Source organism: Sardina pilchardus, chromosome 23 (assembly GCF_963854185.1).
Source record: "Sardina pilchardus chromosome 23, fSarPil1.1, whole genome shotgun sequence".
Classification (NCBI taxonomy): domain Eukaryota; kingdom Metazoa; phylum Chordata; class Actinopteri; order Clupeiformes; family Clupeidae; genus Sardina; species Sardina pilchardus.
The window spans coordinates 5680996-5693495 of NC_085016.1; the positions used below are offsets into that span (position 1 = coordinate 5680996).

Below are 12500 nucleotides of genomic sequence, written 5' to 3' on the forward strand. Positions count from 1 at the left end.
CAATCAGTGAGTCATGTCACATGATTAATTGTAATGACAGATCTAGCTTTACTATATGACTTCATAAAACTTGAATTCTCCACCATGGTGGACTAGCATGCAGTAGCCTGAAAAGCTGTAGACTCAATATCCGGCTTCCACCGTTGGGTCCTTGAGCAAGGCACTTAACCCTGAGTTGCTCCGGGGAGAATGGCCCTGGTAATATAACTGACATACTGTACAGTATTTAAGTCGTTATGAATAAAAGCATCTGGTAAATGAATCAATAGGATGTAAATGTAAATGTATAGCAACCCTTGAGATGGATTAAATGAACACTTCATATTAAACTACGATATTCCCTATTTACGCTATTAACTAAGATGAGTTGATACATACCTCTCACGTTTGAATGTGGAATGTGTGCACTCACTGGCGCACGGTGCTAACATAGACATGGGAAAACATGGAGATGTGTGGTCGCTTCTAACTTCATCTCTGTTTGGATCCTAATGAATGAACTGGGCTAACTAAGTGGTATCAAAGTAGCGCCGTGCGCCAGTGAATGCACGCATTCAAGCGGGAGACACTACTTCCGTGGTACTCACGCGGTCTGGAGGTCCAGGGCCAGGCTGACGGGGTTTCGGACCCCAGCACTGAGCAGGGTGGTGGGGTACAGGCCGTTAGCCTTCGACACCTCCAGGGACTTCTTCTCCGCGTCACACCAGTAAAGGTTTTTCCCAACCCAGTCCACGGCCAGGGCACTAGGCACTGAGCTCCTGTGGACTATCTAGCCAGGGAGAGACACAGAGGGACACATGCGGCACTGAAAGCCTTTCAAGAGAGACAAAAGCGGCTATCAAGATATCAGCTGCTTGTGAGATAGCACTATTCATCAGCCATCTTTAGATTATGCAAAGCAACCACACAGACAAACTTCAATAGGAAGATGGAGTTCATTTCACTGTCGGGTCTCTAACATTTAGTGAAAGATAAACGTCACATTAATAATTCCAAGATAGAGATGATTGTCATCAACATCAATAATCACAGCTGACATCAGAAGAAAAGCAAACAAGAGAAAAACAGAAAAAAATCTTGTTGTTTTAAGCCCCCACTGACTACTTTGAGGAATCGCTGCGACCATCGACTTCAAGGCACCTAACCCTAACCTTAACATTAACCCTAACTCTAACCCTTGCCTAACCTTAACCTTAATCCTAACTCTAACCCTTGCCTAACCCTAGTCTCTTCCATGCAGTTTTGCCTGGGAGACGGCATTGAGGGCTTAAAACACCAAAAGGCAGAAAGAAGGGCTTATTTCAAGTGTTCACAACTGTTTTATCAGTAGTTCACTTCATACAAGCAAGACCTGGAGACAACATATAGGAAAGAAGATGACAACAAAAACATTTGGTGTGTCCTGTGGTGTTCAAAAACTGGCCAGCTTTGCAAAAAAACCTGAATAAAAAAATAAAAAATAAAACAAAGACAAAAGACAACAACAACAAAAAAAGAAAAACATTCCCTGCTGTGTGATGAGCAGATTTTTAATCACTTTGAGCCTTTCAAGCTGACTTTAAAAGAAGCCCCGGACATGTGCTGCGCAAAGTAATGGGCGACTTGGAGCTCTCTGTGAAGAAGCTGCACAACCTCGCCAATTTAGAGCAAACTTGCGGCAATTAATGAGGGATGTGTTTCCACAGTTGTGGGCACAAAAGCTGTCTGAGGACTTCTCATTGAGAAGGATTGAGTCAACAACAAAACTCAGGAATGCTAAACTACACCCTTACACCCAACATGATTTAAACTTGAAAATAATGGGTTGGTTATTTACTCTGACCTATAATTCAGATGTTAAGTCTGACATCACAGGCCCAATATGTTTTTCATCAAAAAACGTTTTGGTTAAGGTATTTAGCAGACACTTTTGTCCACATCGACATACAAATAACTATAATACAAAAGTTAAATTTAACAGCAAATCATTTAAAAGTTAATAGGTAATACTATCACAGGAGCGGAGAGCTCTGGGCAACTCACGACAGAATGATGTCAGGTGATCACTGAATGAAGATAACAGATCCAGTCAGTGTCCTATAGACTAAAGTGAGGTATTTAAATTTAATTCTGGACACTATAGGGAGCCAGTGGAGAGTAACTAGGAGAAGGGTTACATGTGTTCTCTTTGCCTGATTGAAAACCAGGTGTGATGCAGCATTCTGAATCAGTTGTAATGATCTTACTACACAAGCAGGTAGGCCAGCTAACAGTGAATTACAATAGTCCAGCTTGGAGCTAACCACGGCAAGTTGGAATCTTGTGTCAGATAAGGTCTGATCTTCCTAATGTTGTAAAGGATAAACCAACAAGATTTTGAGGCTACACGTACAGAGAAGTTATGTCAGTCATCAATTACGACACCTAAGTTACGTGCCGATCTACAGTAGGTGTGCTCAGTGAAGTTGAGTCAAACTGGATGTTAATCTGTTGGGGAATTGCTATTTTATCTGGAAAAACCAAAAGCTCAGTTTTTGAGAGATCAAGCTAAAGGTGCCAATCTTTCACCCAGACTGAAATATCCTTGGCGTGCAGAAATCCGATGGGTAACGCTAGTCCTCAGATGGGAAAGATAGGTAAAGTTGAGTGTCGCTTGCATAGCAATGATAGTCAAATCCATGGAGGCAAATGGTCTCATCTAAGAAAGTGGTGTAAATAGAGAAAAGCAGAGGCCCTAATACTGACCCCTGAGGCACTCCTGTGGTGAGGTCATGAGATTTTTATACCTGTCCCTGCCAAGAACTGCTGAAAGAACATCCTTAAAGGTAAGATTCAAACCAGCCTACCCAGAGATTGTCAGTTCAGATAGTGTAGAAAGGATAATGTCATGGTTATCAAAGCCGCAGATAAATCTAGTAGAATGAATACTGATGACTGAACAGAGGACTTAGCTACTCTCAATGCTTCAGTCACAGAGATACAAGCAGTTTCAGTAGAATGACCACTTGAAGCCAGACTGCATATGGTCTAGTAGGATATTCTAATAAAGGAATTCACATGCTTCACTTGCTTGAAGACCACTTTCTCCAAAACCTTTTTTACCTCCGCCAAGGAGGTATATGTTTTCATCGGGGACCATCTGCCCAAGAGAGTTTTTCCTTGCCCCTGTTGCTCCTGGGTGTCCCTTGGTGCTCCACAACCCCTCTTTTTGTATAGTATCAATTTATTTAATTATTTTCTTTCTAATTTGTTTCTGCAGTTGAATGGACACTTGAGCACAAGGAATTTCATTATACATGCTTTTTATGAGTACATGACAATAAACGTTGAACTTTGGATATAAATAAAATTTTGTCCAGGTCCATCTACCTTAATGTAAACTAACAAAAGAAAGGAACAAACATTGAAGTTTAAAAGCAGGATCAAAGGAACTTGAACTTGATCTTGAGCACAGAAAGACATCAGTGATAAATTCAGACTTGGATGAAAGGAGATATGGGTTCCAACCTGAGTTACCTTGGATGGAGAGAATCCACATAGAGAATGCACATTTTGTCTGAAATAAAAGCATTCCGCATATCTCTCTACTTTCAATAACACAGCACACCAGCACACAGCACACAGCATCCAGTCCAACATCTCTGACTTCAACATGCTGATCAAATGCACTGCATTTCTCTACTGGACTATGTGGAGGTGCTTGCATTGTTAGGGTATAAAGCACTGTATTGAGTATTTCTGCATGAATGACAAGTTGGAAGTTCAAGTGGAATGCTAGTATACTCTGAATAGAAATATTATTTTGTCCAGGTCCAAAGCAACTTGAACATTCAGTAAGACAAAGTGCCAGAAGGACAAGTAAGAGTCTCTCAGTGAGAGACTCTTACTTGTTTGAAGGATATATGGGCTCCAACCTGAGTTACCTTGGATGGGGAAAACTCACATAGGGCATGCACATTCTGTCTGAAATAAAAGGATTCACATATCTCTCTACATTCAATGGCACAGCATACATTCCAAAATGTTCAAGTAGTTTCATGAAAACATCTTCTCTTCATTTTTCTTTGAATTAATTTCCTTGAACAAAAACAATGCTGGATTTAAAATAGCTAGATGTTTATGTTTATAAGAACTAGATGTCTATCCTTTATTAGTATCGATGCACATTTGTCTGTCATTCTATTGCCAGATGATTGCATATAGAACATCTGAAAGTATCTAGAGCAAATGTGTAAAAATAGCGAGACAATATATTTTGTCTTGTTATATTGATCTAGAATCACTTATTTTTGACAAGAGCAACTTGTGGTATCCCAAATCCATTCTGAGTCCAACTGTAAAGTACTGTAGTAACTGTACATCCTTCAGGCAAACATCAACCAGGAAAAAAACACTTTCACAGAGAGTGGCGAAGCCTTTTAACCCCTGCTTTGCCACTTCAACTCTTAGCACAGGATCCTGTGTGTGTGTGTGTGTGTGTGTGTGTGTGTGTGTGTGTGGTGTGTGTGTGTGTGCGTGTTATGTGATTGTGTGTGTGTGGTGTGATCGTGTGTGTGTGTGCGTGTGTGTGCGTGTGTGTCTGCGTGTATGTGCATGTGTGTGTGTGTGTGTGTGTGTGTGTGTGTGTGTGCGTGTGTGTGTTTATTGTGTGTGTGTGTGTGTGTGTGTGTGTGTGTGCGTGTATGCGCATGCGTATGTGTGTGTATGCATGTGTGCATGTGTGTGTGCGTGTATGTGTGTTTGTGCGTGTATGCGCATGTGTGTGTGTGTGTGTACTGGTGTGTGACTTGGCTGCCATCTCTGTCCGGTGTAAATCAGAGAGGAGTCGTGTACTCACTGGAGCCTAATGAGCCATTATCCCCTCGGCTGAAACATAACGAGCTGAGAACGACCCAGCAGGTGCCAGGCGGGCGCAGCTTGGCACCGCATCCATGACATCGCTGCCTGAGCCTGGCAAGGGGGCATGGCGGCGCGGCAGGAGAGGGCAGCGTTCACACACAGGACCCGCTTGAGTTCTTATTCAATGGGCGGGAATAGTACCAGAGACAAGAGGGTGGAAAGTTCCCCAAGGGCCCACTTCTCCATACTCAACTATGGCGGCTATGACTGGAGTGTTTCACACAATGCTAACAGTGGGTTAATACAGTAATAGACCATTATAACAATACGACTGTATGATCGCAAGGCATACTCTGAGCACAAATATCTACATCTTTTTTTAGTCCAGGCGACAAGGGTCGCTTGACAAAAAATATTGTTGCTAACAGATTTCACCGTGCAGTAGGTATTCAACGTCTTGTGCCAGAGAGATATTGACGCATAGAATGCCACCTAATGTCTATAACAACAGAATGCTGAAGTCCAGTCGAACTTCATCCCGAGTATGCCTTGTCTGCATTTTTTTTGTTGTTGTTGTTGGTGTTTTTTGCTGTATATAGGTCTTTGAGCTTGACATAGTGTATGTCTTCTACATCATTTTTTATAAGCAATGCTTGTCACCTGGACTATACAGTAGATTGGCCTAAAGATGTTCTGCACAGGCTATCTGAGCATCAGTGCCCAAGCTCAGTCAACATATGCTTGTGTCGGATGTCTGACTGAGTTTGCAGTCAACTGCTATTTCAAAAAGGACTTTAGAGTTGATCCAATCAGAGAATGCCATAATGTCTGTGCCAATTCATTTCATTTTCTATTTTTGCTGTACTGCACTTCTCTACTGGACTATGTGAGGATACTTACATTTTCAGGGTATAAAGCACCTACTCAGTTTTTCTGCAGGATGTGACAAATTGAGAAGTTCAAGTTTGGAGGTGTTTTCAGAATCTTAATGAAAACACTCCAACATATATTAAGTTGCTGTTCTATTTCAACCAAACTAGTTGCTGGTAGTTATTGGTAAAACTTATTCAATTATAATGAGAAAAGGTCACAACAGCAGTTATCTGCTACTTTACACTACCACTCAAAGACTGTGACCATTGACCTGGTCTGAGAGAAAATATGGTTAGAGAAAAAGGTGACAATAACGGTTGAATTGCATTTGACCTTGCTGGAGAAGGGGCCAAGAGTGACCAGTTATGCACTAACAGTCGGGTGTGCTGCCATTGGTCTTTATTGTACCTTGAGGTCACTGCCGTTCAACCGCATCCTGTTTATCCTCCTACCGCTTGGCCGACTCGAATCGATCCAATAGATGAATTCCTTTTTATAGTCAAAGTCGATGGAGATAATACTGTTGAGGCCCTGGAAGAAGAAGAAGAAGAAGAAGAAGAAGAAGAAGAAGAAGAAGAAGAAGAAGAAGAAGAAGAAGAAGAAGAAGAAGAAGAAGAAGAAGAAGAAGAATAAAGAAGAAAAGAACAGGAGAACAGTTAGTGTCACTGTTTCTTCAGTGTGTGCCTAATGATGAGGAGGGTCTTTTACCGTAATTTCCCGACTATTAGCCGCGGCTTATACATTGATTTTGCAAAATTTATTCAGCTATGAGTTTAATACAAGGGGGCAGTCAATATGGTGTTAATATAGCTTTGTTCATTCTAACTTGCATAAAACACTGTCCTGCGGCTTATACACAATGTGGCCTATATGCGGGAAATTACTGTGCAGCATGTTTATTTTGTACTGAAGGTTAAATGCTTTAGCAATGAATGTGAAAAGCAGACCTGGCTCACTGTGAACAACATCATACATTCATGTGTGACTGAAGGCCACAAACTGTTATTCAAAAGCAAAGGCAAGGAAAGGTCTTTCATCAGCTACATTGAACATGTGCACGGGCATAGTGAAGATTACACACACACACACACACACACACACACACATTCCAGGGTCGAGTGAGATGTGAAGCATCTGCTTCACTTCTTATGCTTGAGAAGTAACAACATAGTAACGAAATAGTAGTAACAACTTAGTTGTAACAAAATAAACTGCTCACAAAAAAGTAAGGAAACTTGACTTTGGCCCATTATATATCCCCTTTAGTAATACCAACCAGTAAAGTGTTTCATATAATTGTCGTTTATTAATTGTCATATAATAAATCGTTGATTTGTCACCTTTACAATGAGGTATAGCTCGTAAGCATAGGGCAATCATGGAATGAGTAATACAAATGTCTGAGTAGTGCCAACCAAAAACAATGACTAACTGTGCATTTCTCACTCAAACTGTACATGTGGCAATAGTGACTGATAAGATGTACCGGCATATGTATGAAAACAGTGCACATCTCGTCAGTTTTAGGGTGAAAATAGTCTGCAGGTGTAATCTGGATTGTGGTAAGTGTCAATGGTTACTTTCAGAAACAGCAGAACCAGAATTCAGAGCATCAGTTCTGATTCTTTGTACCATGTAGAAAGAAACCTTAACGTCTGTTTGCCTTTTTAAATCTTACTTTCGCTTCTGTCATGTCACCCACTTCCCTACAGTATGTCTGCCAAGACTATTACATCTGTCAGCCTATATGTGGAAAAATTGTCTTGGTATTTTCTTTAAAGTGGATTAGAACTGCAGCTCAGCATGATCTTTCCTGACATTCTATCAAGCATTCTATCATTTCATGATCGCTAAACACTTGATTCCATTTGAGGCTGTCATTAGTCGACTCCATTCAACTGTGTTTCTGACTGAATTACTCCTGTTGGTTGTGGGCAGTGCACAGCATATTAGAACTGCAGGGCTGTGTGGAGAGCTGTTAACCTGACAAAGTGAACGCTTATTAAGTCATTCCAAGTAATATGGCAAGGCACAGCATGGACTTTCTGCAAACGGATAAAGGTGGCATTTTAATGTGGCCCTTTTACCTCAGCTCCATGTCTTTCAGACAGTACTACTGAATAGTATACTGACATTTAACATTCATTCATTTAGCAGACCTTCTTATCCAAAGCAACTGACATATGTCAATTATATTAAAAGGGCCATTCGCCCCCAGAGCAACTTGGTGTTAAGTGCCCAAGGGCACAACGGTAGAAGTGAACGGTGGGAATTGAACTCACAACTTTTCAGGCTACTACATGTTAGCCCAGTTCCTTATGCACTATACTCTTCCACCACCCCATGACATGAACATTCATTACATGAACATTCAGATGCACTGGATGTGGTGGTGCAACTACAACTATCTTAATACTACCATATGATAAAGCCAAACAAAACTAAATTCTGGTATCACCGTGAGGTGTTTTTCTGGGAGCCTCAAACGCTACCTGAGTCTATATTTAATGTAGAAACATTAGGCCTTCCTCGACCAGGGACCACAGAGAAGCTGTGCTTTAGCCCCTCAGGGGTTTGCTTTTCTAGTTTCTGAATGTTAAGCTGCACACCTGCTAGCCATACCATAGCAGGGTTGATTTTAGCATCTTCTATCTGATGTTTCTGGCATGTTTTTGCCACCTGACTTTTCACATTATCAATCCTTCTGATGGCCCTTTGCACATTGCCAGGTACTGTAGGTGCTAGTTTGTAATAGAAAAGGTGTCTCTGCACCCGGGCTGAAGATTTGCTGAGGCCTGATTTCCGACACGATTTCTCGTTGCAGAGAGGAGTGCGGACCTTACCTGTTTTAAGAGGGTGTAATTGGAGCCGTCAACGCTGATCTTCCGAATCTCGTGGTGGTCAGCCAGAATGAGAAAAGGCTCTTCAGCTGAGAATAGGGAGAGAGAGAGAGAGAGAGAGAGAGAGAGAGAGAGAGAGAGAGAGAGAGAGAGAGAGAGAGAGAGAGAGAGGAAGGGAGAGAATGATGAGGTGAGAAATAAGAAATAAGAGAGACAAAAAAGAAAGAAAGTAGAGAGAAAGATATAAAGTGTGAGAGAGGTTAAGATTTTTTATTTTAAAAAACATGCTTTATTTCCAGTTTCAAAACAGGACAATCAATCAATCATTGCCGTTAGAGATAAAAATAGATCAGTAAAAAACAAAAAAACCCTATAAAAGATGGCAAAATGTAATTCACTTTCAAACACAGAGGTAAGACAGAGAGAGGTAAAGAAAGAGGTGTACAAATAGATAAATAAAACAGGAGAAAGACAATTAAACCAACAGGTGCTGCAGAGCCTCCTAATTACTAACATGGACCGTACCAAGCGACTAGTCGTGGCATGTGATATTTCTGGTGCTGAATTAGGCAGTGGTGCCATGCCAACCCGTCAGGTGCCCCGGCCGTAATGAGGGAGACTAATGCTGTGTGCCATGGCATCGGCTGGACTGGCACTGCTATGCCAACACCTAAAGGTCAGCATCCTCTTAATGATTCGGCCTGTCAATCATTACTCAACCTGTGCTTGAGTCAGAGAAATTGGGTGTGCATGTCTGAGCTTGTATGTGTGTGTGAGTGTGTGTGAGTGCGAGTATGTGTGAGTAAAACAAACTTTTGTGTGTGTGTGTGTGTGTGTGTGTGCGTGTGCGTGTGCGTGTGTGTGTGTGTGTGTGCATGTTTGAGTATGACACATCCTCAGTATCTATGTATGCGTATGTGTCAGCATCTATCTGTGTGTGTGTGTGTTTTCTATGGACAGGTGTATGTGTACACGTTTGGATGTGTGTGATTCCATATTGACCACATGTAGTGTAGTGGGCAGTGATTACCCCGGCGACTCCATCTCCTGCCCCCACATGCGGCCATGACACCTGCCACCTGCCACCTGCACTGAGATGAGTAGCTTACTGCACTCTGACAGGCCTGCCTCCCTAAGTGAAGGTGTATGAGTGAAAGCAAGCTTATGCTTGTGTGTGTGTGTGTGTGTGTTTGTTGGGGGTCCTACTGTAACACACACACACACACACACACACACACACACACACACACACACACACACACACACACACACACAAACACAGTTATAGATAATGCCAAAAGCAGATCACACCAAAGCAGTGGCAAAGAACACTCCAGACCATAATGACTCGATAATTGAAATAATCTTGTTGCTAGGTGATGTGAAGTACTAATCTCTGTACAACTACACTAAAAGAGTGTTGTAATGCTTTGATTAGTCAGAATGTCTGAAATGTTATAGGATACATCAAAACTAGCGTTGATCAGCCTTGCGTTACACTCTGAAAGTTGAGCCAAGGTCAACGCTCGAGTCTCATGTCACGCTAGCATAGCGCTGGCAGTACTGACCGCCATTCCACTGCCCAATCATAGCAAACAACGGGAAATCAGTGTTTTTCTGGCCCTCCAGTAACATGGCCTGGGAGAGACTTGAGCTGTGTTTGTGTGAGCTGACCAGCAGAGTGTTTGGTATAGTATAAGTATACCGTGTGTATATATACACTCTTCATTCCGTGAGGGAAATTTGGTCTCTGCTTTTATCCCAATCCGTGAATTAAAACATATTCTCTGTTTAATCCTAAACAGAGAATATGAATTGGCAGAGTATCTCATCTCTGTCAGAGATATGAAGCAGAGGCAAGTCCTGACCAAATACAGGCTCAGTGACCACAATCTAGCTATAGAAACAGGCAGGCACAGGAAAACCTGGCTGCCGAAAGAACAAAGGATATGTGGTCACTGTCAGGCAGAGAAGGTTGAGACAGAGGAGCACTTTCTCCTCCACTGCAAAAAATATGAAAATTTAAGACAAACGTTTTTCACAAACTTAAAACAAAGTATACCAAATTTTGAAGACATTTTAGACAACGAAAAACTAGCCATAATTCTTGGTGAAGGGCCCTCTGCTGCCCTGGCCGCACAGTACGTCCTGAAATGTCATAACCTGAGGGACAGTAAACAGTAAGAAAAACATATGCACAAAAAACATATGTTCTCACACGTGCGCACACACACGCAGGCACGCACGCACACACACACGCACACACGCACATACATACACACATTTCCACTACTGTTTATTTTGCACTCATATGTGTATGCATTGCATAATGCACTTATATTTTCTTTTCTTTGTGATATTGATTACTGTAGCTTTGGCAACGCTGTAACAAACAGTCATGCTAATAAAGCACCCTTTGAATTTGAATTTGAATTTGAATTAGTGAAACACACACAGCATGCAGTAAACACACAGTGAGGCGAAGCACACACTAACCCAGAGCAGTGAGCTGCCTGCCCAACAGCGGCGCTCGGGGAGCAGTGGGGGGTTAGGTGTCTTGCTCAAGGGCACTTCAGCCGTGGACTGGTCGGAGATCGAACCGGCAACCCTCCGGTTACAACCTTGAAGCCCTAACCAGTAGGCCACGGCTGGTGGTCAGTGAGGTTCCCCTTTCCCTGTGAAGCGCTTTGAGTGTGGATAAAGGCGCTACATAAATGCATCGTGTCATTGTTGTTGTTGTTTTTGTTTACCTGAGGTGGACCTGCAGCTGTGGGGGTTGGCTGCGGGAGCCTCGTAGCCGTCGGCACACACACACTTGTAGGAGCCGTAGGTGTTCACACACTGCTGACTGCAGGGGAAGCTGAGCACACACTCGTCTGTGTCCACGCAGGTCTTCCCATCGTTCTTCAAGTAGAAGCCCGCCCAACACTTACACTGCACACACACATAGAAGGAGAGAGAGAGAGAGAGAGAGAGAGAGAGAGAGAGAGAGAGAGAGAGAGAGAGAGAGAGAGAGAGAGAGAGAGAGAGAGAGAGAGAGAGAGAGAGAGGGAGAGAGGGAGAGAGAGTGTGAGAGAGAGGTCAGAGTTCACCTTATATCATGATATGTAATTTCCAGATTTTCGCAACACATCAAACCCTCGGATGTACATTCTAATTCAAATTTAGTTCTCCAAAGAGGAGTAAAAAATACACCAATAACGATATTAAATAATACATGTTGTCATTCATATTCATAAGACAAGGCAAACCCCTACAGTTCAGTGGAAAAAGACACACTGTGAAGGATGCCGCGTACAAGACCAACCAGTAATCCTTGCAAGTTTTGTTCTGAGTCCCCAATGTCACCTGCACAGGCTCCCGTGGGCTGTGTAGTCCAGCAGGACTGTCTGCCTAGTGCCTCCTCTCCTGCTCTCTTACTCAACTGATGCACTTCCTTTCATTTGGAAATGTGAACACAGAACTGAACTGAGCACATACGTCATACATGGCTGTGGTGTGATGCAACCTGTATTATAGCCTCAGCAACTGAGCCTTCGTGTTAGGAACAGGGAGTGTGTGTGTGTGTGTGTGTGTGTGTGTGTGTGTGTGTGTGTGTGTGTGTGTGTGAGAGCGAGAGAGAGAGAGTGTGTGTGTGTGTGTGTGTGTGTTTGTGTGAGAGAGAGAGAGTGTATGTGTGTGTGAGTGTGAGAGAGAGAGAGAGAGAGAGAGAGAGAGTATGTGTGTGTGTGAGAGAGAGAGTGTGTGTGAATGTATGAGTGAAGTGTGTGTGAGTGTGTGAACAGAGACAGTATAACGGAGGAGACAAATCACAGCAAAGGAGGAACTGAATGGGGGAGTTTGGACATTGTGTTTGCCCTTTTGTGTCAGACCTTTGCATTTTTAATGCCTGTTTGACGATGGTGTGTGTAGAGTATTGAGTCTCTCCCTATTAAATCAGGTGGGAGGAATTTTTTGGCTCCAGAAATA

General features: G+C 42.6%; 1 protein-coding gene across 1 annotated transcript in view; it reads right to left on the minus strand.

Moving 5' to 3' along the window:
* LOC134071730 (low-density lipoprotein receptor-related protein 1B-like) overlaps window positions 1-12500 on the minus strand; it is a 250591-nt gene that overhangs the window by 82222 nt on the left and 155869 nt on the right. Inside the window, exons 58-61 of the mRNA XM_062528566.1 lie at window positions 11282-11465; window positions 8535-8620; window positions 6100-6222; window positions 588-769 (exon numbers count right to left, since the gene is read on the minus strand). Of these exons, the coding sequence (XP_062384550.1) occupies window positions 588-769; window positions 6100-6222; window positions 8535-8620; window positions 11282-11465 (575 nt within the window). The remainder of the gene's footprint in view (window positions 1-587; window positions 770-6099; window positions 6223-8534; window positions 8621-11281; window positions 11466-12500) is intronic.